The 26,244-nt window shown below is 38.2% G+C and overlaps 1 protein-coding gene across 8 annotated transcripts in view; it reads left to right on the top strand.

The window, feature by feature from the left end:
- Window positions 1–26,244, top strand: part of NPHP1 (nephrocystin 1) — an 84,826-nt gene that overhangs the window by 35,969 nt on the left and 22,613 nt on the right. For 2 of the 8 annotated variants that reach the window (XM_054475649.2, XM_054475651.2), the window contains 9 exons: window positions 405–506; window positions 7,068–7,171; window positions 7,493–7,535; window positions 9,075–9,159; window positions 10,496–10,590; window positions 11,912–12,040; window positions 21,895–21,969; window positions 24,125–24,235; window positions 25,309–25,391. In XM_054475649.2, coding sequence (XP_054331624.1) covers window positions 405–506; window positions 7,068–7,171; window positions 7,493–7,535; window positions 9,075–9,159; window positions 10,496–10,590; window positions 11,912–12,040; window positions 21,895–21,969; window positions 24,125–24,235; window positions 25,309–25,391 — 827 coding nt within the window. Of the gene's footprint in view, window positions 1–404; window positions 507–7,067; window positions 7,172–7,492; window positions 7,536–9,071; window positions 9,160–10,495; window positions 10,591–11,911; window positions 12,041–21,894; window positions 21,970–24,124; window positions 24,236–25,308; window positions 25,392–26,244 lie in introns of all 8 variants that reach the window. The other 6 variants (XM_054475648.2, XM_054475650.2, XM_054475653.2 and 3 more) reach the window with 5 other exon arrangements.

Below are 26,244 nucleotides of genomic sequence, written 5' to 3'. Positions count from 1 at the left end.
AATTGATATTCTTTGGGAATTTATATGCTGCTTCTGAAAGACACTTTTCCAGAGATATTAAAACATTCAAAACTATTTTATGCAGTAATTGAATTTTTGGAATAAGTATGGGGCCTTAAAAATGATTGTGAAAAATGGTTTCCATTTGCATAAATGACTCAAATGTATGTTAGGTAACCAAAAGGAATGATTCATTAAACTATGTCACATTTATGGTTTTAGGTGAGTTAGGCAGAATACATAGGGGTTGGGTGATAGGGAAGCTTTTGATAAACCTTAGGATAAATATTGGATTAAAGAAAGATTTTGCCTTTTTTTCCGCACATATTTTGAATCATTGGTAATGATATATACTCATGATGACTGAATTTTATTTAAAATGGTTTACTTTGTTTTGCTTTAAGAAAGGGGAAATTCTCCTTGTAATTGAAAAAAAACCTGATGGTTGGTGGATAGCTAAGGATGCCAAAGGAAATGAAGGTCTTGTTCCCAGAACCTACCTAGAGGTTAGTCTTGGTTGATGCTTTCCTTTTCTAAGACTTTTTTTTTTTTTCGCTTTTAATAAAACATTTAGCTGTGTTCTTTTGTCAGTTGACCAGTGAATGACTTGAGATATAGAATTTGCTTTAATTTTGGAGGGACAGGACCTGGGAAAAACATTGTATATTAATGGTCCTGGGACCTGTGAAGTGCTCTTATGCATGTGAGCCCTGGAACATGATCTCACAGTGAGGGGATGCTTTGTGGATTAATGCTGATCCTAACAAATAATAGGTGTCTATTGTTTATTGTAAAACATAACCGCAGTTAACTTTGTGTTAACTTCCACAAATATGTGATCCCCTTACTAAAATGTGAACATACTATGCATGTGTGTTTGTAGCTTATATTTTCTTATTTCATAAAATAACTTGGTCATTTTCTGTGCCAAGATATATAGATTTCTGTCTGGATCAGCACTGTCCAATAGAACTGTGATGCAAACCACACATGTAATTTAAATTTTTCAGTAGCCACATTGAGATATCTTTTTGCTGATGCCACTTCTGACACCAAGTATGTGGTTTTTCTGTGTCACCAAATATGTGTTACTACATCAGTTCTTCTACACCAACCAGTGTCAGCAATTCGATTCTGATGCTAATGCCTGGAGCTAGCACAGACCCCACAGGTTAAAGGCTCAGTCCCACAAGACTGCTGCCCACTTCTGTTGCCAGTCACAAGTCCCAAGAGCCACCCATCCTACTGACTGACTACCTATACATTCACGAGTTCCCATACTGTCACCTCAGGGGTTCAGTAATTTACTAGAATGAGTCACAGAACTCAGGAAAACACTTTCCTTGCATTTACCAGTTTATTATAAAGGATACAACTCAGGAACAGCCATAGAGTGAGGTATTGGTTGGGGGTGGCTGGCATGCACCCTCTGGACCTTCCACCTTCCCAGCACCTCCCTGTGTTCACCATCCTGGAAGTTCCTGGAACCCCATCATTTAGGGGTTTTTCTGAAGGTTTCATTAGCCGTGTTAACTAAATCATTAGCAATTGGTGATTAACTCAGTCTCCAGCTCCTCTCCCCTCTTTGAAGGTTGGAGTGTGGGGCTGAAAGTTCTAACCTCTAATACCTGGGTTGGTTTTTCTGGTAACCTGTCCCCTTCCTGAAGCTGTTTAGGTGCCCACCTAGAGTTACCTCATTAGCATAAACTCAGGAGTGACTGAAGGGGACTCTTGATGAGTAAGAAAACGTACTCCTATCATTCAGGAAATTCCAAGGGTTTCAGGAGCTCTGTGCCGGGAACCAGTGACAAAGAACAAACACATATTTTTCATTACACACATTTTTAAAAAGTAAAAAGAAACAGGTAGAATTATTTTTAATAATATATTTTATATTATCCAGTATATCAAAAATACTATTTTAACATATAATCAATATTTTAAAATATTGAGTCATTTTGCTTGTTTAACATTAAGTTCAAAATCCAATGTGTGTTTTACATTTACAGCACTTCTCAGTTTGGACTAATTTCAAGACATGTGGCCAAAGGGCTATTGTATTACATAGGGCAGGTCTAGATCATCTTTTTCAATGGCAGCAAGTCTTCTTTTTTTTTTTTTTTTTTATTATTATTATTATTATTATTATACTTTAGGCTCTATGGTACATGTGCGCAACGTGCAGGTAAGTTACATATGTATACATGTGCCATGCTGGTGCGCTGCACCCACCAACTCGTCATCTAGCATTAGGTATATCTCCCAATGCTATCCCTCCCCCCTCCCCCCACCCCACAACAGTCCCTGAAGTCTGATGTTCCCCTTCCTGTGTCCATGTGTTTTCATTGTTCAGTTCCCACCTATGAGTGAGAATATGCGGTGTTTGGTTTTTTGTTCTTGTGATAGTTTACTGAGAATGATGATTTCCAATTTCATCCATGTCCCTACAAGGGACACGAACTCATCATTTTTTATGGCTGCATAGTATTCCATGGTGTATATGTGCCACATTTTCTTAATCCACTCTTTCATTGTTGGACATTTGGGTTGGTTCCAAGTCTTTGCTATTGTGAATAATGCTGCAATAAACATACGTGTGCATGTGTCTTTATAGCAGCATGATTTATCGTCCTTTGGGTATATACCCAGTAATGGGATGGCTGGGTCAAATGGAATTTCTAGTTCTAGATCCCTGAGGAATCACCACACTGACTTCCACAAGGGTTGAACTAGTTTACAGTCCCACCAACAGTGTAAAAGTGTTCCTATTTCTCCACATCCTCTCCAGCACCTGTTGTTTCCTGACTTTTTAATGATTGCCATTCTAACTGGTGTGAGATGGTATCTCATTGTGGTTTTGATTTGCATTTCTCTGATGGCCAGTGATGTTGAGCATTTTTTCATGTGTTTTTTGGCTGCATAAATGTCTTCTTTTGAGAAGTGTCTGTTCATGTCCTTCGCCCACTTTTTGATGGGGTTGTTTGTTTTTTTCTTGTAAATTTGTTGGAGTTCATTGTAGATTCTGGATATTAGCCCTTTGTCAGACGAGTAGGTTGCGAAAATTTTCTCCCATTTTGTAGGTTGCCTGTTCACTCTGATGGTAGTTTCCTTTGCTGTGCAGAAGCTCTTGAGTTTAATTAGATCCCATTTGTCAATTTTGGCTTTTGTTGCCATTGCTTTTGGTGTTTTAGACATGAAGTCCTTGCCCATGCCTATGTCCTGAATGGTAATGCCTAGGTTTTCTTCTAGGGTTTTTATGGTTTTAGGTCTAACATTTAAGTCTTTAATCCATCTTGAATTGATTTTTGTATAAGGTGTAAGGAAGGGATCCAGTTTCAGCTTTCTACATATGGCTAGCCAGTTTTCCCAGCACCATTTATTAAATAGGGAATCCTTTCCCCATTTCTTGTTTTTGTCTGGTTTGTCAAAGATCAGATAGTTGTAGATATGTGGCATTATTTCTGACGGCTCTGTTCTGTTCCATTGATCTATATCTCTGTTTTGGTACCAGTACCGTGCTGTTTTGGTTACTGTAGCCTTGTAGTATAGTTTGAAGTCAGGTAGTGTGATGCCTCCAGCTTTGTTCTTTTGGCTTACGATTGACTTGGCGATGCGGGCTCTTTTTTGGTTCCATATGAACTTTAAAGTAGTTTTTTCCAATTCTGTGAAGAAAGTCATTGGTAACTTGATGGGGATGGCATTGAATCTGTAAATTACCTTGGGAAGGATGGCCATTTTCATGATATTGATTCTTCCTACCCATGAGCATGGAATGTTCTTCCATTTGTTTGTATCCTCTTTTATTTCCTTGAGCAGTGGTTTGTAGTTCTCCTTGAAGAGGTCCTTCACATCCCTTGTAAGTTGGATTCCTAGGTATTTTATTCTCTTTGAAGCAATTGTGAATGGGAGTTCACTCATGATTTGGCTCTCTGTTTGTCTGTTATTGATGTATAAGAATGCTTGTGATTTTTGCACATTGATTTTGTATCCTGAGACTTTGCTGAAGTTGCTTATCAGCTTAAGGAGATTTTGGGCTGAGACAATGGGGTTTTCTAGATATACTATCATGTCATCTGCAAACAGGGACAATTTGACTTCCTCTTTTCCTACTTGAATACCCTTGATTTCCTTCTCCTGCCTAATTGCCTTGGCCAGAACTTCCAACACTATGTTGAATAGAAGTGGTGAGAGAGGGCATCCCTGTCTTGTGCCAGTTTTCAAAGGGAATGCTTCCAGTTTTTGCCCATTCAGTATGATATTGGCTGTGGGTTTGTCATAAATAGCTCTTATTATTTTGAGATACGTCCCATCAATACCTAATTTATTGAGAGTTTTTAGCATGAAGGGTTGTTGAATTTTGTCAAAGGCCTTTTCTGCATCTATTGAGATAATCATGTGGTTTTTGTCTTTGGTTCTGTTTATATGCTGGATTACATTTATTGATTTGCGTATATTGAACCAGCCTTGCATCCCAGGGATGAAGCCCACTTGATCATGGTGGATAAGCTTTTTGATGTGCTGCTGGATTCTGTTTGCGAGTATTTTATTGAGGATTTTTGCATCAATGTTCATCAAGGATATTGGTCTAAAATTCTCTTTTTTTGTTGTGTCTCTGCCAGGCTTTGGTATCAGGATGATGTTGGCCTCATAAAATGAGTTAGGGAGGATTCCCTCTTTTTCTATTGATTGGAATAGTTTCAGAAGGAATGGTACCAGCTCCTCCTTGTACCTCTGGTGGAATTCGGCTGTGAACCCATCTGGTCCTGGACTTTTTTTGGTTGGTAAGCTATTGATTATTGCCACAATTTCAGCTCCTGTTATTGGTCTATTCAGAGATTCAACTTCTTCCTGGTTTAGTCTTGGGAGGGTGTATGTGTCCAGGAATTTATCCATTTCTTCTAGATTTTCTAGTTTATTTGCGTAGAGGTGCTTGTAATATTCTCTGATGGTAGTTTGTATTTCTGTGGGATTGGTGGTGATATCCCCTTTATCATTTTTTATTGCATCTATTTGATTCTTCTCTCTTTTTTTCTTTATTAGTCTTGCTAGCGGTCTATCAATTTTGTTGATCCTTTCAAAAAACCAGCTCCTGGATTCATTAATTTTTTGAAGGGTTTTATGTGTCTCTATTTCCTTCAGTTCTGCTCTGATTTTAGTTATTTCTTGCCTTCTGCTAGCTTTTGAATGTGTTTGCTCTTGCTTTTCTAGTTCTTTTAATTGTGATGTTAGGGTGTCAATTTTGGATCTTTCCTGCTTTCTCTTGTGGGCATTTAGTGCTATAAATTTCCCTCTACACACTGCTTTGAATGCATCCCAGAGATTCTGGTATGTTGTGTCTTGGTTCTCGTTGGTTTCAAAGAACATCTTTATTTCTGGCAGCAAGTCTTCTAATCTCATTTAGATGGTCATTTAAGTTGTTTCCAACCTATAATCACTATCGATTATGTTGCAAAGAACATGGGATTAGCATCCGCTGTCAGTTGCAAAAAGATCCCCCCACCAAAAGTAGCTTAAATAAGGTAGAAGTGTATTTCTCTCAAGCATAAAAGTGTGCAGAAAAGCAATCAAGAATTGGTTAAGATCCTATCCAGTATTTTATCCTGTTTCTGATGGGAGGCTGCTCTGCCTAGAGTTATCTCTTTAGTTTTAAGTCAGCTGCTGGATCTTTTAAGGATTCCAAGGAGCAAAAGGGGAAAGAAGTCAAAAGGCATAAGCTGCTGCCTTTTTAAGAAGGTTTCTTGGAAGTTACACAAAAAAACTTTCAACTGTTGCTCACTGACCAGCATTTAGTTCTCTGGCAACACTTAGCTGCAAGGAAGTCTTGGGAAATGTAATCTTTTAACTGGATCATTGTTAAATCAGGGATTTTGTTTGAAAGAGGAGGTGGGGAATAAGTGGTAGCCAGCCAGCAACTTGTGTTGTCATCAAGCCTGCGTGCATCTTTGCACACTTGCCCGATTATCCCCTTAGATAAATTCCTAGATGTTCATCACTGGTTCAAAGGGTTTATGCCTTTATATTTTGATTTATTTTTCCAATTTGCCTTTTAGAAAAGTTATGCCAATTTGTACTCCCATCTCTAACAATCAGAGAGTGCTGTTTCCTCACACAATTGCCAGTGATGGCTGTTAGCAATCTTTAAAATTTTTGCCAATGTGACCAGCAAAAAAAGTGTCGTTAGTGGTTTAATGTGCATTTACTGTACTCCTAATGAGGTTAAGCATCATCTCATATGCTTTATGACCATTTGTGTATCTTCTTTGTGAATGGCACTTTCGGTTTTCTTTATTGATACAGAATATTTTATGTATTTGTGTGAGTGCTTTTTACTTGTATGGATTGTGTAATGATCAAGTCAGGGTATTTGAGATTTCCATCACCTTGAGTGCTTATCATTTTTATGTGTTGGTACCTTTTCAGTTCTTTTGGATATTTTTTTCTAAGGGATTTAAAAAACTCTTTCATTGATTTCTAAGAGCTTTTATAATATTTTAATAATCAGGATATTAATCCTTAGATATTTGTGTGAGCTATTTTCTTTTTTTCCCCTCAGGATATGCTTAAGTTATGTGTTAGATATTTTCTTTGTTGACTTTAGGTCATGTTTATTTCTTATGTAGCTAAATCTGTCGGTGTTTCCACTTATGATTTTTGATTTTGTGTCATGATTGGAAAGGGCTTCCCCATCTCTAGATTATTTTCTTCTAATGCTTTTATATTTCTTTTATTTTTATCTTTACGTCTTTTCTTTTTTATTTAAGTAAATTCCATCTGGAATTTATTTTGATTAAACTTGCTGTCTATCTCAGTTCTTATTTTTCCAAATAGCGAAGTTATTAACCATGTGTTGAAAATTTATTTCCCACTGAGTTTTATATGCTCATCATATATACTAAATTCCCATCTATGCTCAAGATTTTCTGAAAGTACTGATGCTTTTGTTTTTTCTTTTTAAACAGAAAAGCATGTTTTTGTTTTTACTGGAGGGTTAGGTGGCAGTACTGGTATTTTTATTGGTTGTTTTTTGCATTAGTTAAAAAGCACTTCACATTTCAATGGTTTTTTAGACTTATAGTGAAGAAGAAGAAGGCCAAGAATCAAGTGAAGAGGGCAGTGAAGAAGATGTAGAGGTGGTAGATGAAACAGCAGATGGAGCAGAAGTTAAGCAAAGGTACAAAAGTGGGAAAGGATGTCAAAGCAGGTTTAGAAAACATTTTATTTGTTTATTTTTACTATTATAACTAATTCAGTACTTTCTTGAAATGGAGACAGCTTGTACCTGGAGAGCTTTTCGTACTATTGTCTGCTTAAAGATCATTACTATTTTAATTTTGTAATTATTTTAAATACATTTAGTTCTACCTTGTTTTCATCTGGAAACTGTTAGGTTTTCAAAACTTACTGATGGTTATAAACTGTGATTAAAGAAGTTCCCTAATTGAGTGAATAGGCATAACCTGACCTGACTCACGTTGCTATTTTGTCTCCCAAGAACTGATTCCCACTGGAGTGCTGTTCAAAAAGCGATCTCAGAGGTGGGTATCTTCTGTCTTATTAATGATGTCTTGTTTTGTTACCTAATAGCTCTGATGCGAAACAGGATGGAGACTGTGGAAGATAGCAGTGGATCTGAAACAGGGTTCAGGGCATGGAATGTACAGAGCAGAGGATGTATATTTCTGGTTTCTAAGCCTGTGCTCCAAGTAACATTTCTCATTAGTTTTTTTTTTGTACAAAAAGAATAGATAATCTTATTCATGGTGTCACTTGAGGGCTTGGAAACATTCTCATTGATCCTGCTTTCCTATCATTTGAGTGGAAACAGATGTTAAATTTTAATTACTATTCGAAAAATCCTGAAAGGCTTTAATAAAAAGTAAGAAATCGGCCAGGCGTAGTGACTCATACTGGTAATCCCAACATTTTGGGAAGCTGAAGCAGGAGGATCACTTGAGGCCAGGAATTCAAGACCAGCTTAAGCAACACAGTGAGACCCTATCCTACAAAAAATAAGAAAAATTAGCCAGGTTTGATGGCTCATGCCTGTAGTCCCAGCTACTCGGGAGGCTGAGGTGGGAAGATTGCATGAGCTTGGGAAGTCAAGGCTGTAGTGAACTCTGATTGTGCCACTGCACTCCAGAGCATGAGTGACAGGGCAAGACTGTGTCTTAAAAAAAAAAAAGTAATTAATTAAATTTTTTTAAAGGAAGAAATGATCCATAATTCTGTCATTAAAAAAAAATTACAGGCCAGGCACAGTGGCTCACACCTGTAATCCCAGCACTTGGGAGGCCAAGGCAGGTGGATCACCTGGGGTCAAGAGTTCAAGACTAGCCTGGTCAACACAGCAAAACCTCACCTCGACTAAAAATACAAAAATTAACTGGGCATGTCTGTAGTCCCAGCTCCTGGGGAGGCTGAGGCAGGAGAATTGCTTGAACCTAGGAGGCGGAGGTTGCAGTGAGCTGAGAATACGCCACTGTACTCCAGCCTGGGCGACAGAGCTAGACTCCGTCTCACAAAACAAAAAAACTATTACATAGCCAAATGAAAATTCTCCTCCTCAAACTCATAAGTAATCACCATTAACAATTTAGTAAGTATCCTTCCTGACCTTTTTATTTATTTATTTGTTACTTATAAGTACATGCTTGTATGTGTGAGGGTGTGTGTCTATGAGTTGTGTGTATGTGTATACAAAAAAAATCCATTAATTCTTCAGTGCATATGATTTGCCAATAGACATTAACTTACCTGTGAAATGGAAGCGCAGGGTGGAGCAGGACAGGAGCAGGGACATTTTGATAAGGGTGTACTTGAAGCAGCTGCTACGGAACACACAGTTCTGCGCGCTGGGCACTGTATGGGGCTTAGGTCCTTAGGGGAGGCCAGGGTGCTGTGATGGCATCCTCTCAGGAATTTGGGGCCAAATCGTATTATTCTTCCACTAAAGTCTGTATGTTTATGTTTTTCTTTTTTGGGTTATAGTTACTCTAGTGATAAAGAGAAAGTATTATAGAGTTGCAGAAACATGACTGAAAACAAATCCATTTTGATGTTACTGTCTTCAGCAGATAAACACTGTTGATGTGTTAACCACGATGGGAGCTATTCCTGCAGGGTTCAGGCCTTCCACACTCTCACAGCTTCTGGAGGAAGGTAATGCGTGCCTATCAGCCAGTGCACTCTTTCAGCAAAGCAGTCAAGATCCACGTCTAATTTTTCTATCACAGGAAAAACACACTGTTGAAGATGTTGAATCTCACATCTCTTTGTGCTCATGTTTTCCTCATCTTTCCTATGACAGTGAGGAAAGATCCCTGATCCTATCAGAGGCCAGCCTGTTTACCAGTGCTCCGGGTTCCACCCCCTTTCTTTTTTTCAAAAATGTGACTCCTTTAATTTTCAGCCCTTTCCTGTGTCTTTAGCTGGCCCACCTTCCCCACACTGGTTCATTCCCTCATCTGTGCTATCAGCACACTTAATTCTCCCCACCTTTAAGGATCAGCCTCTTGAATCCTATCCCATTCTAGCGAAAACCTCCTTTTCTCTGATCTTCTTCCAAGCAAGACTTTTCCAAAGAATTATCTCCATTTGGAATTTTCATTTTCCTTACTCATTCTTGGCTTTCCCCATACTTGGCAACTTTTGTCTATAAGCTCATTTTAAAGAGGAATCATGCTGGGGAACAAGGGGTATCCTGTATACCCTGAGTTGTTGAGTTGTCATGGAAGGGCTGCTTTGAGGTTGCCTTTGCTGGGAAGATTCTTCCCAGTACTCCCTAAATTCCCATCTTTTCATCCTTCAGGTCTCAGGGTAAATTCTGCCTTCGCAGAGATGCCTTCCTTGAGTAATGTGGGTTTCCCTTACTCCCATTCATGTGAACACCCTTTATAGCTCTACGTCCCCTAATAATTACTTTATTTATTTGCTTGTCTACTTATTTTCTAAAAAAAATTTTCCTCCCATTCAACTGTAAACTATGGAGGGCAGGGGACATATCTCTGATTTATCTTTGTATTTCTAGAAACTGGTGTAGTATCTGGCAAGAGTAGAAACTCAAAAATTATTTCTTGAATGGATAAATGATGTTGTTATAAATATTATTCATGACTGAAGCATGGAAGAAGAGCATAAAATGCTTTTGTGTTAAGTAAGACTAACGACTATGTGTTTTTTCTGAAGTCTCCAAAAAGTGCTCACAAATTTCTGCATTTTACAAAAATATTTGAGTGAATCATTGTCATCATGGGGCATATTATTGGCCTAAAATTCTTTCTTAAATGTGCTTTAAGATGATCTTTTACGTGTTTGTAAGTTTTGTACTGCTGTTTTTATCCATAAATCTATATTGGTGCTTCTATTTTGGAAAGCAAGTTCTTAGCAGCATGGCATTTTGGAAGTGCCTGTACTCTAGTTCATAGCATAACATTATGGATTTTTGATTTTGAGTTTCTTTGTTTGTAAGAAAATGAAGAAAAAATGATTTTTTCAGGGAATCAATTTCGAGCAAGTTACTTCTTACAGCCAGAGCTCATGCCTTCACAACTGGCCTTCAGAGATCTGATGTGGGATGCTACAGAAGGCACTGTAAGTATAGTTACTATCGGTAAACTGTAACTCTTCCAGATTTTGTCATGGTTGCAAGTAGACAAACAACATGTTAATTGGCTAATGAATTATAAAAAACAAAAAAATTGTTTATGATAATTTTGAAATAGTGATATTTTTATAACTAAGGCAGAATTTGGACTTGCTACCTTGACTTTATCTTGTTTCTCTTCTCCATTGCACTCTTCTCTCATTGTTAGAAAGGAAATAATACTAGGTTTCTATCTTAATCATTCTTTGCCTCAATTTCTTCATCTGTAAAAATGGAGTAATAGTAATGCTTCCAACATAAAGTTATTTTGAAAATTATGTGTGTGAAGGGTTTTGAATAATGCCTGGCATATGAAAAGAACTCAATAGATGTTAGCCATTATTATCATTTATAGTAGTAGTAGCAGTAGTAGTAGTATTTTTGAGACAGGGTCTCCCTCTGTCACCCAGGTTCACTGTAACCTCAAACTCCTGGGCTCAAGCGACCCTCCCACTTCAGCTTCCTGAGTAGCTGGGGCCACAGGCCTACACCACCATGCCCAGGTAATTTTTGTATTTTTTGTAAAGATGGGGTTTTGCCACGTTGCCAGGCTGGTCTCAAACTCCTGAGCTCAAGCAATCTGCCCTCCTATCCCTCCCAAAGTGCTAGGATTACAAGTGTGAGCCACCAGTCCCAGTCTAATATAAGTTATTTAAATGAAAAGGCTTATGACCATAAAGCAGAATGTAAAGTTTAATTAATTGAAGCTGTTCTTAAAAAATAAAAAATCAGAATGCCAATTTATTTACTCACAATCTGAATTATACCTGTGAAGCAGATCTGAATAAATATATCAGACAGTGCATTCTCTCTGTTAAAACACCGATTAAGAAACTAAGAAACTATGTAGCTAATTGCTTGGAGTAAGAAATAGTGGGATAATCTTAATGCCACGTGGCGTTGGTTTTATGCTGCGTTAGCCTTCTGCACTTACCCACATTCTGTAGGAGAGAACCGGGACTGGAATACAGTGATTCTATAGTCATAGATCATATACATTTTACCTGCCAATATTTATTGTTCCTTTAATCATAGTTTTTAAGTATTTAAGAAAAATGCAAATATTTCAAATGTAACTCTATGAAAAATTTACCTAAAATGACTGATTTTAATTTTCAATGAATAGAGTATTGAAACTTTTATTGCATATGTGTAAATTTTTTCTTTTTTAAAAATTCTGTATACATTTTCATAAGCTGAATTTACAAAAGACAGATTTGTGTTAGAAATCATAAAAATAAACTTTTTTATAACTAATTTTTCTTTCAGATTAGGTCGAGACCAAGTCGTATTTCATTGATTCTGACATTATGGAGCTGTAAAATGATTCCTCTTCCAGGAATGAGCATACAGGTTCTCAGCAGACATGTACGCCTCTGTCTATTTGATGGTAATAAGGTAAGCTTACTGAGAAGTAAATCAATTCATACTAGGATTATGGAGAAACATTTCCTTAGATTCTTTTCCATTCAACTCCTCCCCAGTTCTTAAGAGAGTATTTTTTACCTAATACCAAAGAAAAATTTGAATGACTCTTTAAAAAAAATCATTTTTTAAATGAGATACAGGTTAAACAGTACTTAGATGGAAATTTATAGTTTTAATTGCATATATTAGAAAAAAAGATAAAAGATTTAAAGTCAGTGATCTAAGCTAGCAAATCAAGAGGCTAGAAAAAGAAGAGTGAGTTAAACCTGAAGAAAGTGGAAAGTAGGAAATAATACAGATAAGAATAGAAATTAATGAAATAGAAAACAGATGAACCAAAGAGAAAATTTTAAAAAAGACAAAAGTTGATTCTTTGAAAACATTAATAAAACTGAAAGATGCATAGTGAGACTATTAAGACATTTTTTAAAAAGTAAAAGAAAACAAACTACTAACATCTGACATGGAAATAGAGACATTATCACAGATCCTTCAGACATTAAGAGGCCAATAAGGAAATATTATAAACAGCTTTATACCAGTAAATTTGACAACATTGATGAAATAGATAAATTCCTGGAGAACCATAATTTACTGAAACTGGCAATAAGAAGAAATAGAAAATGTGAATAACCTTTGTTAAAGATATTAAACCTATAATTAAAAAAAAATCTTGCCACAAAGAAAACTTCAGGCCTAGGTGGCTTCACTTGTGAATTTCTTCAAACATTTAAAGAAGAAATAATACCAATCTTATACAAATTCTTCCAAGGGACAGATAAAGGAGAAATGCTTCCCAGCTTATTTCATAAGGCCAGAAAAAACATGACCCCAAAATATGACAAGACATTACAAGAAAGGAAAATTACCAGACAGTATCCTTCATAGATATAGAAAGTAAAATTCTAAACAAAATATTATTAAATTGAATCTAGCAATATATAAAAAGGACATTATGTCATAACCAATTGGAGTTTACTTCAGGAATTCAAATGTACATTCCTGGGTAATCACATTTAACATTTGAAAATCAATCATTATAATTTGCCATAAGAAAAATCATATGATCATCTTAAGAGGTAAGGAAAAAGCATTTGACAAATTTCAACACCCATTTATGATTTTTAAAAAATTATCTACAAACTAGGAATAGAAGGGAGACTCCTCAAATTGGTAAAATGCAACAAGAAAAAACCTAAAACTAGCATTATCATACTTAACAGTGAAATACTGAACACTTTTTTCCTAAGACCGGGAACAAGTCGAAGATATCCAAGAAATAAAATAACTAAGTTTTCTAAAGGGACAAAAGACTTGAATAGCCTCTTCAAAAAAGAAGTATCAAAAACCACTAGAAGTAAAAAAAGATAGTCAGCATGTAAGAAGTCATCAGGGAAATGCAAATGAAAACCACAGTGAGAGAGACCGACCTATATGTTATATATAAGAAGTTCACCTTAAATATTATGCTATAGGTAGCTTAAGAGAAAAAAAAGGATAGGAAAAGATATACCATTCAAAGTAGACTTCAGGCATAGTAATCCTAAGTGGGTACATACCTAACATCCGAAATTTAACATACAAGAAATAAAAATGGTTAGAACTGAAAAGAGAAACCGGCAAAGTCACAATTATAGTTGGGGCCTCCATTATAGTTGGGGAGTTTAACACTTCTCTCTCAGTAATATAGGACAAGCAGACAGAAAATTAGTAAGGATGTAAGAGAACTGTATAACGTATCAACAAACTGGATTAGATTGATATTCACATAACACTTCACCTCAAAATAGTAAAATACACATTCTCTTAAGTACATATGGAATAGTCACCAAGATAGATGGTCCTCGGTCAGAAAACAAACCTAGACAAATTTAAAAGAATTGGAATCATATAATATACGGTCTTTGATTACATGGAATTAAATTTGAAATCAGTAACAGAAAAATAAATGGAAAAATACTTAAATACTTGGAAATTTAAAAACTACTTCTAAATAATCAAAGGGTTAAAAGGAAATTTCATGGGAAATTAGAAAATATTTTGAACTGAACAAAAAGTGAAAATGCAACATATCATAATTTGTGGAATGTTAGCTAAAGCATTGCTTAGAGGGACATTTATAGCACTAGATACTTACATTAGAAAAGAATTCTAAAATCTACAGTCAAAGCTCCTTCCTGAGAAGACAGTGCTGCTTGAGCTGACAACGGTCAATGTGAGATTAAATGAGTTAATGTAAGGGAAGTTATCGGAATGATGTTATACATAGAAAGAACATAGCAAGTGCTTTCAAAGAGTGTCTGGATGAGAGGTGGTGATGATAACTTAGAAAGGTGGAGGTAGAGATGAGAGATGTGGATAAAGATATTTGGGAGTAAAAATCAACGAAGCTTGGTGATGGACTGGATATGGAGGAGAGAGGAGGTGTGGGGTATAGGCATGACACCTAGTCTCTGACTTCCGCATCTGGATGGATGGTGGCAACATTCAATGAGATGGGGAACACTGGAAGAGGACCAGGTTTGGAGGAGTTGGCATGGACTTGGTTTTGCTCATGCTGAGTATACTGCTAACACCCAGCATGAAGGAAGTGCCTTTATTTCATCTGAACTTGGGGTAAAGAAATGAACTTATGTTATGATGGTGATCCTCCCTCACTTCCATAATACATTCTGCACAAAATCACTGCCACAAATGAGCCAGTAGGTGTCCTCATCGACCAAGAGCTGAATTGGTTTCTGTTTCATACATCTGGTTTGATACTTTTTCCTGTACCTCTCTGTGTTCTCATATATAAGAACATGAAAAGGAATGGAATTTTATTTTGAATAATATATCAAAATAATGAAATTTACTTTATGAAAGAAATTTATGTGAGATTTCCAAATTGAGAGTTATGGAACATGTTTAATAGCTGCACAGATACTCGTGCTGTTTATGTAAGAGTGCTTCTTTAATAAATCTAAACCTAGTTATGAATAAAAAGCATTGGGCTGGGCACAGTGGCTCACACCTGTAATCCCAGCACTTTGGAAGGCCGAGGCGGGCAGAGTACATGGTCAAGAGATCTAGACCATTCTGGCCAACATGATGAAACTGCGTCTCTACTAAAAATACAAAAATTAGCTGGACGTGGTGGCATGTGCCCGTAGTCCCAGCTACTTGAAAGGCTGAGGCAGGAGAATCACTTGAACCCAGGAGGCAGAGGTTGCAGTGAGCCAAGATTGCACCACTGCACTCCAGCCTGGCAACAGAGCGAGACTCTGTCTCAAAAAAAAAAAACAAAAACCAAAACACATACACACACACAAAACCAAAGGCATTGTTGCTAAAACTAACTAATGAGACACAACTTCCAGTAACGTTTGAGTCAGCTCCTCTTGGACCACCCCACCCAGAGATGGCAACTGTAAACTCTGGGCAAAGTAAAAAGCAACTACCTGAAGGAACTGCAGAGCATTCAGAAGCAGGCAGACACTGGAGAGGAGCCTCAAGTCTTTAGTCTATTGATTAATTTTCTTCTCTTTGTTTTCTCTCTTTTTAGTTTGTCTCTTTTCTTTTTCCTATCTTCCTGTATTAGTTTGTTCTCACCCTGCTGATAAAGACATACCCAAGAAAGGGCAATTTACAAAAGAAAGGTTTATTGGACTTACAGTTTGTGTGGCTGAGGAGGCCTCACAATCACGGCAGAAGGTGAAAGGCACATCTCACATGGTGGCAGACAAGAGAAGAGAGCTTGTGCAGGGAAAACTCCCATTTTTAAAACAATCAGATCTCATGAGAATCATTCACCATCATGAGAACAGTGCAAGAAAGACCTGCCCCCATGGTGGCATGTGCCTGTAATCCCAGCTACTCAGGAGGCTGAGGCAGGAGAATTGCTTGAACCAGGACCTGGGATGTGGAGGTTGCAGTGAGCCGAGATCACGTCACTACACTCCAGCCTGGGCTACAGACTGAGACTCCATCTCAAAAAAAAAAGAGAAAGACCTGCCCCCATAATTCAATCACCTTCTACTGGTTTCCTCCCACGACATGGGAGAATTGAGGGAGTTACAAGTCAAGATGAGATTTGGGTGGGGACACAGCCAAACCATATCATTCCTCCCCTAGTCCCTCCCAAATCTCATGTCCTCACATTTCCAAACCTATCATGCCTTCTCAACAGTCCCCCAAAGTCTTAACTCATTTCAGCATTAACTCAAAGTTCACAGTCCCAACATCTCATCTAAGACAAGGCAAGTCTCTTCTGCCTATGAGCCTGTAAAATCAAAAGCAAGCTAGTTATTTCCCAGATACAATGGAGTTACAGGCATTGGGTAAATGCAGCCATTCCAAATGGGATAAACTGGCCAAAACAAAGGGGCTACAGGCCCCATGCAAGTCCAAAATCCAGCCAGACAGTCAAATTTTAAAGCTCCAAAATGATCTCCTTTGACTCCGTGTCTCACATCCAGATCACATTGATGTAAGAGGTGGGTTCACATGGTCTTGGGCAGCTCAGCCCCTGTTGTTTTGCAGGGTATAGCCCCACTCCTGGCTGCTTTCATGGGCTGGTGCTGAGTGTCTGCAGGTTTTCCAGCAGCACGGTGCAAGCTGTTGGTGGAGCTACTGTTCTGGGGTCTGGGAGATGGTGGCCCTCTTCTCACAGCTCCACTAGGTGGTGCCCCAGTAGGGACTCTGTGTGAGGGGGCTCCAAACCCACATTTCCCTTTTGCACTGCCCTAGCAGAGGTTCTCCATGAGAGCCCTGCCCCTGCAGCAAACTTATGCCTGGATATTCAGACATATCATACATCCTCTTGAAATCTAGGCAGAGGTTCCCAAACCTCAATTCTTGACTTCTGGGCACCTGCAGGCTCAACACCATGTGGAAGCTGCCAAGGGTTTGGGCTTGCACCCTCTGAAGCCACAGCCTGAGCTGTATCTTGGCCCCTTTTAGTCACAGCTGGAGTGGCTGAGACACAGGGCACCAAGTCCCTAGGCTACACACAGCATGGGGACCCTGGGGCTGGCCCATGAAACCATTTTTTCCTCCTAGGCCTCCTGGCCTGTGATGGGAGGGGCTGCTGTGAAGACCTCTGACATCCTCTGGAGACATTTTTCACATTGTCTTGGCAAGTAACATTTGGCTCCTCGTTACCTATGCAAATTTCTGCAGCCGGCTCGAATTTCTCCTCAGAAAATGTGATTTTCTTTTCTATTGCATTGTTAGGCTGCAAACTTACCAAACCCTTATGCTCCACTTCCCTTATGAAACTGAATGCCTTTAACAGCACCCAAGTCATGTCTTGAGTGCTTTGCTGCTTAGAAATTTCTTCCAACAGATACCCTAAATCATCTCTCTGAAGTTCAGAGTTCCACAAATCTCTAGGGCAGGGGCAAAATGCCACCAGTCTCCACTAAAACATAACAAGAGTCACCTTTTCTCCAGTGCCTAACAAGTTCCTCATCTCCATTGGAGACTACCTCAGCCTGGACCTTATTGTTCATATCACTATCAGCATATTTGTCAAAAAGCCATTCAACAAGTCTCTAGGAGATTCCAAACTTTCCCACATTTTCCTATCTTCTTCTGAGCCCTCCAAACTGTTGTAACCTCTGCCTGTTACAGTTCCAAAGTTGCTTCCACATTTTTGGATATCTTTTCAGCAACACCCTACTCCTGGTCCCAATTTACTGTATTAGTTTATTCTCATGCTGCCGATAAAGACATACCCGAGACTGGGCAATTTACAAAAGAAAGAAGTTTACTGGACTTACAGTTCCACGTGTCTGAGGAGGCCTCACAATCATGGCAGAAGGTGAATGGCACATCTCAAATGGTGGCAGACAAGAGAAGAGAGCTTGTGCAGGGAAAACTCCCATTTTTAAAATCATCAGATCTCGTGAGACTCATTCACTATCACGAGAACAGCGCAGGAAAGACCCGTCCCCATAATTCAATCACCCCCCACTGGGTTCTCCCATGACATGTGAGAATTGTGGGAGTTACAATTCAAGATGAGATTTGGGTGGGGATACAGTGAAACCTATCACTTCCTGTGTGTCACTTGAGCATTTTTTTTTTTTTTTTTGAGACAGAGTTTTGCTTTTGTCGCCCAGGCTGGAGTGCAATGGCGCAATCTCAGTTAACTGCAACCTCCGCCTCCTGCGTTTAAGCACTTCTCCTGCCTCACCCTCTGTAGTAGCTGAGATTACAGGTGCTCACTACCACACCCAGCTAATTTTTTGTATTTTTAGTAGAGATGGGGTTTCACCATGTTGGCCAGGCTAGTCTCGAGCTACTGACCTCAGGTGATCCACCTGCCTCGGCCTCCCAAAGTGCTGAGATTACAGTTGTGAGCCACCGCACCCACCCCACTTGAACATTTTTTAGAACTCCATTCTGAGTTATCTGTAGTGTTGATGAGTGTATCTTTTTGGCTAGTTTCCTTAGTGGTTGCTTCTAGGTATTAAGTTTATACATGCATAACTTACCACAGTCTACTAGTGTTAACATTCCAGTTGGAGTGATGTATAAAACCTTACCTTCCTTTAGTTCTTTACCTTCCCTAGCTTGTAATATAGTTGTCTTAAATATTTCCTCTACGTACATTAAGAATCTTATCACACAGCACCAAACATAATTTGGAAAACCTGAAAGAAGATCCATAGTATTTACCTATATTTTTACTATTTCCGTTGTTTATTCTTTCTTCCTGATGCTCTAAGAGTCTTCCTTTTATCATGTCCTATTTAGAGAATCTCCTTTAACCATTCTTTTAGGGTAGGTCTGCTGGTGACAGATTTTTAGACTTTATCTGAGATTGTCCCTGTTTCCTCTTCATTCCAAAAGGATATTTTAATTAGATAGAGAATTCTGAGTTGACAGTTATTTTTGTTTGACACTTGAAAACTATTGTGTCATTTCCTTCTGTTCTCTGTGGCTTCTAATGAGAAATTCATCGTCATTCAAATTGTTTTTTTCCTGTTGGCTAACGTAAATGTTGTTTCTTACTGTTTTCAAGGTATTTTTGTTGTGTTTCAGTTTTCAGAAGTTTATGGTGTATCTGGCATGAATTTCTTTGGTGTACCCTGCTTGGGGTATGCTCAGCTTCTTCAATCTATAGGTTTATGTCTTTTGCCAAATTTGGGGATTTTTTTCAGCCATTATTTTCTCAAATACCTTTGCAACTCCAATTATTTCTTCCAGTGCTGTTTCCCTCTATCTAGTAGTGTTGTGGTTTTTATTAACAGTACATCACCCTCCTCTCCCAACTCCAGTTCAGAACCAGATCTTGAAGTAGAGTTTAGAGTTCTTGATCTAAGATGATGTCAGATATGTCACTGATCCATTAAAAGGCCCACTTGTTGACATGGTTCTGATCCTGGTGTCATGGCTATGTCTTTGTCCTCCTACTTGCTTAGGCTCACTACTTTTTATGAGAAGGAGGGGCAACCTTTTTTTTTTTCTTTTTTTTTTTTTTTTTTAACCCTACTGGCTTCCAGCAGCAGTAAAGCAATATCTATTTCTCTATCATGGGGTGACATATAACATACAAATCCAGCCCCTTGATACCACATGCTCCTTCTGGACTCAGAGCCCAGGAAACCTCTAGTTTTAGTCTCACCTTACTCTTCTATCTTCTATTTGTGGTCCACTGACATATTCATCTTACTTTTGGGTATTACTCTGTCTTTTTAACTATCACTGCTTCATTGCTTCATATATGGAGCAGAATGGTTGTGTTGAAGCATAAACTGGTTGAGAAGTTCTTGTACATTCTTAAAAAAAAAAAAAATAGAGACAAGGTTTCACTATGCTGCCCAAGTTGGTCCCGAACTCTTGAGCTCAAGCCATCTCCCTGCGGTAGCCTCCCAAGTAGTTAGACTACAGGCACGAGCCACTGCACCCAGCCCCTCTTGCGTTTTTAATGCAGTTTGCTGAACGAAATCTCTCTAAATTATTTTGACTCTTCAGTTCTTCATTCTTTGGGTCTGGTTTTGCATAGAAAGCAGTGTGATTCTAAGCTAGTCATTCACCATCTGTGGCTGCAGTTTTCTGAAATGCATAGTGAGATGGTTGGACTAAGTCCTTTTTAGTTCTTAGAGTCAATATGTCAAGAAAAATATAAAATTATCAAACAGAAGAAGTTACTCTTGATTCCAAACTTCAAAATTAGGATTCTCCAAATTGAAAAGATAAAAGCAGAGATAGTATAGGATTTCAATTTTGATTATAGCAAAGGACTTCTTGGTCATTAGAAGTGGAAAACATTTCTTGAAAAACGAAGAACCTTAGAATAACATGCAGTCTTACAGTAATCACAAGGTAGTAATTACAGGGAGTTTGTATTCCAAGAGTCCAGGTGGTAAATATACATAATTTCAGGAAAAGTTTAAACATATATATATTAGTAATTGAAGGAAGTGGGATTTTGTTAATGTGAAAAACAATCCAGCTGCCCATAAAATACTCCTATATTCCTACTACTAGGGATGTGGAATACAGTGAGTTGAATTTGACCTAATTTAACACATTTGGGATTGTTTTAAATTATTATTTTAAAGCTTTGTTTTGGAAGTGTTATACTAAAATATTTTCATCTAAAATAAAAATTAACTATTATCCATTCCTTTGGAAGATGTCAATTTTGGCCATAACATTTTAGAATTTGAATTCTTCATTCCATAAAGTTTTTACTCCCTTTGTGTTTCATTGTTTTTTGTAAATTTTATGATGAACTTCTTGCAAAGAGCATTTTATAAGAGATTGAATTTCAAGAAAAATATAATTTATGGGCCTAGAGATCTTGAGGGAAAAATATAACTGTGTCTGAACTATTAGGATTGTCTGTCTTAGTGACAGAGTAATGAACTGCATATGAAATGCTTGTATGGGTCACATCTTTTTTTTTTTTTTCTTGAGACTGAATCTCACTCCGTCGTTCAGGCTGGAGTGCAGTGGTGTGGTATCAGCTCACTGCAACCTCCATCTCCCAGGTTCCAGCGATTCTCCTGCCTCAGCCTCCTGAGTAGCTGGAATTACAGGCACAAACCACCACACCCAGCTAATTTTTGTATTTTTAGTAGAGACAGGGTTTCATCATGTTGGCAGGCTGGTCTCAAACTCCCAAATTCATGTAATCCACCTGCCTCAACCTCCCAAAGTGCTGGGATTACAGTCGTGAGCCACTGTGCTCAACCGGGTCACATCTTTTCTTTTAAACGACCATTTTTTTGCTGGGTACGATAGCTAACGCCTGTAATCCGAGCACTTTGGGAGGCCAAGGCAGGCGGATCACCTCAGGTCAGGAGTTTGAGACCAGCCTGGCCAACATGGTGAAACCCCGTCTCTACTAAAAATACAAAAATTAGCCAGGCGTGGTGGCGGGGACCTGTAATCTCAGCTACTTGGGAGGCTGAGGCAGGAGAATCACTTGCACCTGGGAGGCGGAGGTTGCAGTGAGCCTAGATCATGCCACTGCATTCCAGCCTGGGCAACAGAGCAAGACTCTTTCTCTAAACAAATAAATAAATTAAATAAATAAAAGGCCATTTTTACCTAAAATTTCAATTACTTTTCTGGTAAACCTATCTTAGATATTAAGGAATTCACTTAATATAATTTATTACTAGCATAGGAGTCCAACTCTGTATTCATTTATGTCATACCTGATATAAAAAGAAAAACATTACAGAATTGCATGAAGTAAAAAGTGAAAGTTCTCCCCTCACCATCTTCCTCACTCAGTGTAGCCACTGTTAACTCTTTGGGACATGGAAATGGTGACGTTTCAAAGAGCTTTTTACATGATTTCAAAAGGGAAAATCTCATTTCAGGTTCTGAGCAACATTCATACAGTCAGAGCCACATGGCAATCTAAAAAGCCCAAAACATGGACCTTTTCTCCCCAGGTAAGTAATCTGCTGAATGAGTGGAGTGAGTGAATTTCAAAGTAGAACATATTCATATTTCTATAAATAGCACAGAGTATGTGGGAACAGATATAAATCTTTAGATTCTTTGGTGTTCTTTGAGGACATTGATAAAAATTACTCATGTTTCTGACTCACCAATGTTAGTAATTCCTATGAATCATCCCATTCAATCAGTTTCAGGGTTCATTTTTAGAAAATTCTCATTTGATGAAAAATGAAAACATAAAGATAATATTTAGGAAGTGGGGTGTTTTTCAAAGATGAAATCTTCCCACTGTGCTAATAAAAGCTGTGCTTTCTTCAGATAAAGTCAGGGATGACGCCTAAGGGACTGCTACATTACACCCACATACTGTCAAGACTGGAATGGCGTTAGGTGGGTTTAAACCACTGAGTCAGCATTGCATAGACGTAGGGAGGACAAAGATGTCTTCATGTTGTTTTTATAGTATCAATTGTCTATATTTTATTTTACATGACTTTCGTCTACCTCCAAGGTCTCATTAATTTAGTATTTACTTCCTTCCCACAGCTAACTCCCTTGTATAACTGCATCCTGAAAACCCTTAGTTACCTTTCCTCTTATTGCATCAAAAGATCTTAAGGCAAGATGGAGGTTCAATGAGAGGGCTCAGGGTGTGGATGAGGCCAGCCACCTCAACTGTGTGCTGTGCCTGTCCACACTTGTCGAGAGCACACCTCCTAAAAGTCCATCTTGATCTTCTTAGCACCCTTCCTGTGGTGAGAAGCACGGCCTCTGTTTTGGCACAGTACTTCACAATTCTGTTATTGCATCTCTGTGTATGTGAAGTGTTTAGGGTAGAATTTTTAAATGTTTTTCCTGGGGTAGAAGGAAGAACTGTTGGGAGTATGTGTTATTCTGTTGAATGAAATTAAACATCAGTTACGTGCAAGCATTTTTTCCTAGGCATGTGGAAACTTTTTCATGCCAGTGGAGTTCCTATTCCAGCAAAATTAGTAGGGGAAAATACATACATGAAGAATAACAATATCGTCTACTTATGGAACCCTAACTGTGTGCTAGGCCCTGTGCCAGGCTCTTATGTACATTACCTTATTTAATCAGAGTAGCCATGTGGGGCAAGTACTGTTGGTAACTACCACTCAGGCAGATTGTAATGGCTTTGGAGCTCCAAGTGCTTTGGAAGCACACAGGAGGGTAAAGTTAATTCTAGTCCTTTGGCTCAGGGAAAGTTTTCTAGAAGAGAAACTAGATCTTGAAGGTTGGATAGATTTTACAGGCAAGAAGGGAGGGATACCGTTGTCGAGGGAGAGGGAATTGAATGAGCAAAAGAGAAGAGAAATGAAAATTCACAAGGCACACATCAGGAAAGTTGAGCAAATATGTGTATTCAGTCTTTAATTTTTGTTCTGTTTATGAAGAACAGTGGTTAATATAAATATCTTATAATGTCTATAAACTATTATTTGTAACACCTCTGGAGACCTAGGCACAGTACTGTTAGCCTCTACTCTAAGCAAAAAATAAGCGAAGGTGAAGGTATTTTCCCTTTAAAAGAGAAGTTAAATTTTTAAAATTTATAATCATTGGCATTGATGAATTCAGTCCATCTGCTTTTTGTTTTTCTTAAAAGGCTTTTATTATAATGCAAAGTCGTAAACTATTTACTAACAAATAGGGCTGAAACCCTGTGTTAGGCCGTTCTTGCATTGCTATAAAGAAATGCCTGAGGCTGGTTAATTTATAAAGAAAAGAGGTTTAATTGGCCCCTGGTTCTACAGACTGTACAGGAAGCATGGCACAGGCATCTGCTCAGCTTCTAGGGAGGCCTCAGGAAGCTTCCAATCATGGCAGAAGGTGAAGGGAGAGCAGGCATCTCACGTGACAGTGCAAGAGCAAGAAGGAGGAAGGAGGTGCCACACACTTTTAAAAAAACTGATCTCCTGAGAACAAACTCACTGTGGTGAGGACAGTACCAAACCATGAGGGATCTGCCCCCATGACCCAAACACCTCCCACCAGGCCTGACCTTCAACACTGGGATTACAATTCAACATGAAATTTGGTGGGGACATTTATTCAAACCATATCAAACCCCCTGCCCATTTTTTATTTTTATCAATAACTTTAATTTCTTTATCATTTCAGGTTACTCGCATCTTGCCATGTTTGTTTGATGGTGATTGCTTTATCAGGTCTAATTCTGCATCTCCAGATCTTGGAATATTATTTGAACTTGGAATTTCTTATATTCGCAATGTATGTCCGTTGAAAGATAAGGCTTTCTAGTGTATCAGTTAAAAGGGAAGGTTAAAAAATGTGTCTATTGACAAGGAAATCCTTGAAGTCTTTATGTGTAATAGAATTTTAATCCCTTGAGGAATGAGAATGCCAGTGATTCTAATTTTATGTGTGCTGATTTGTTTTCGTAGCATTTAAAATAATAGTATTTATTCACATTTATAGCTTGAGTGAACTCCAGTGCTTTTAAAGAATAAAAATTCAAAAAGGATAGAACTTTGCAGAAAGTGATAAAAGATGCTCACTGGCATCCCAGCCCCATGGTTCACCTCTGCCCTCCAGGGGCAGAGTATACTTAGCCTTGTAACTGAGGTTTCTAATTAAGGGACTTAGCAGAGTAGTGACTTTTATAAAGTGAGGTTAACTTATGTCATATAAACTACTGAACCAGTGGGTGGGGCTCTGTGCTAGTAATTAAATGTTTCCACATACTAATAATAGCTTGATAGGTATAGTATATATAGTTGACCTCATGGTAACCCAGAGAGCGTTACAGAGGTGTTACATTAATGGTATTACACTGTCCATTCATTGTTTAAGGCAAATTCATCCATATGTATTGTGGAGGGGGTAGGACTGGGGAAAAGAGCAGGCCCCTCAAAGGAAGCCTTAGGGGCCTCTAGCAACTGACAGTGGGGGTAAAATTCCAAGCAGAAAAGCCCTTGAATGATTAATATCTGCATTCTATCTGTCAGTGAAACAAAGGTTCATAATCCCATGTAGTACTGATATGATATGATCACTCCACAGATCATATCAGTCAAGAGACAATGGCAGCAGTTGCCACATCATTGGTTTAAGGGATTTTCGAGAGCAATTTTGACAAAATATGATTGTCACTTGATATACTACCTTTAATATCTGACCCGCAGGCAAAATGAGACTCTACTATGTTTCATTTTATTTTCTTGTGAAGAATTTTTTAGTTCTAAAGGTGAATACTAATTTTGTTCCTTTAAAAGGACTTGGTATGTGCTTATAAATTTGACTAGTTCAGACCTTAAGTTTCATATACTTGTCTTATTTCCTAGTCAACTGGTGAAAGAGGAGAGTTAAGCTGTGGCTGGGTGTTTCTTAAACTTTTTGATGCCAGTGGAGTTCCTATTCCAGCAAAGTAAGTTGGCTATATATTCCTAACGAATGAATACTTCTGTAAAAATTCATTTTTTAGACTCTTGATACCTCAGGTTTGTTCTATGAGCATGCCAATAACTTTTGGGGAGAGGGCTTTTTATGTTGACTTTAATGTTGTTTAGGCGGTGTATGAAAACAGCATGCACAGTCTCATTCTAAGGAGGAAGAAATGACTCCTAGAGAAGAGGTATTTTAAAAGATGTTTGCACTAGCTGTCTGCTGAGAATATTCTTCCAGTAATTTCCTATGGTATTAACACATTTCACCATGCTGAAAACAGAGCCTAGTTGTCTTCGAAGAGTGGGAAAGTTAAGTCCAGAGTCCAGAGGTCCTCTGTGAGTCTCTACCCTTCCTCTGTAGGTGGGACGTTGAAATCATAGTGGCAACCATAGTAAATGATTTAAACTTTAAGATCAAAAGGCAGACTGGAAGCAAATACTGCAATATGTACAGAAGAGTTAGAAGATCATTATCCCTAATATAAAAGGAACTCTCAAAAATTAATAAGAAAAAGATAATCTAAATTTTAAAATGGAGGAATAGAAAGATCTAAATCTAGGATATAAACAAGAAATTCAAGAAGGGACACAAATGGGCAGGCAGTAGGATGGTGATTAAGATCCCAAATTTGGATTATAAAATTTTGGGCTCCAGTCCCAGCTCTACCCATGTAACTGTAGGTGGATTTCTTAACATCTCCAAGTCTGAATTTCACCTATCTTTAATCTGGAAGATTGTAATAATTCCTACTCCAAAGGCTTGTTGTGAGGATTAATTTAGATAATGCTCCTTATGTGGCCTCCTTGCCATTGGGCAGAGGTAGAAGTCCTGAC

This window comes from Pongo pygmaeus, chromosome 12 (assembly GCF_028885625.2).
Source record: "Pongo pygmaeus isolate AG05252 chromosome 12, NHGRI_mPonPyg2-v2.0_pri, whole genome shotgun sequence".
Taxonomy (NCBI): domain Eukaryota; kingdom Metazoa; phylum Chordata; class Mammalia; order Primates; family Hominidae; genus Pongo; species Pongo pygmaeus.
The sequence above is the reverse complement of the archived record's forward strand: the minus strand, read 5'-3'. Positions and strand labels throughout refer to the sequence as shown.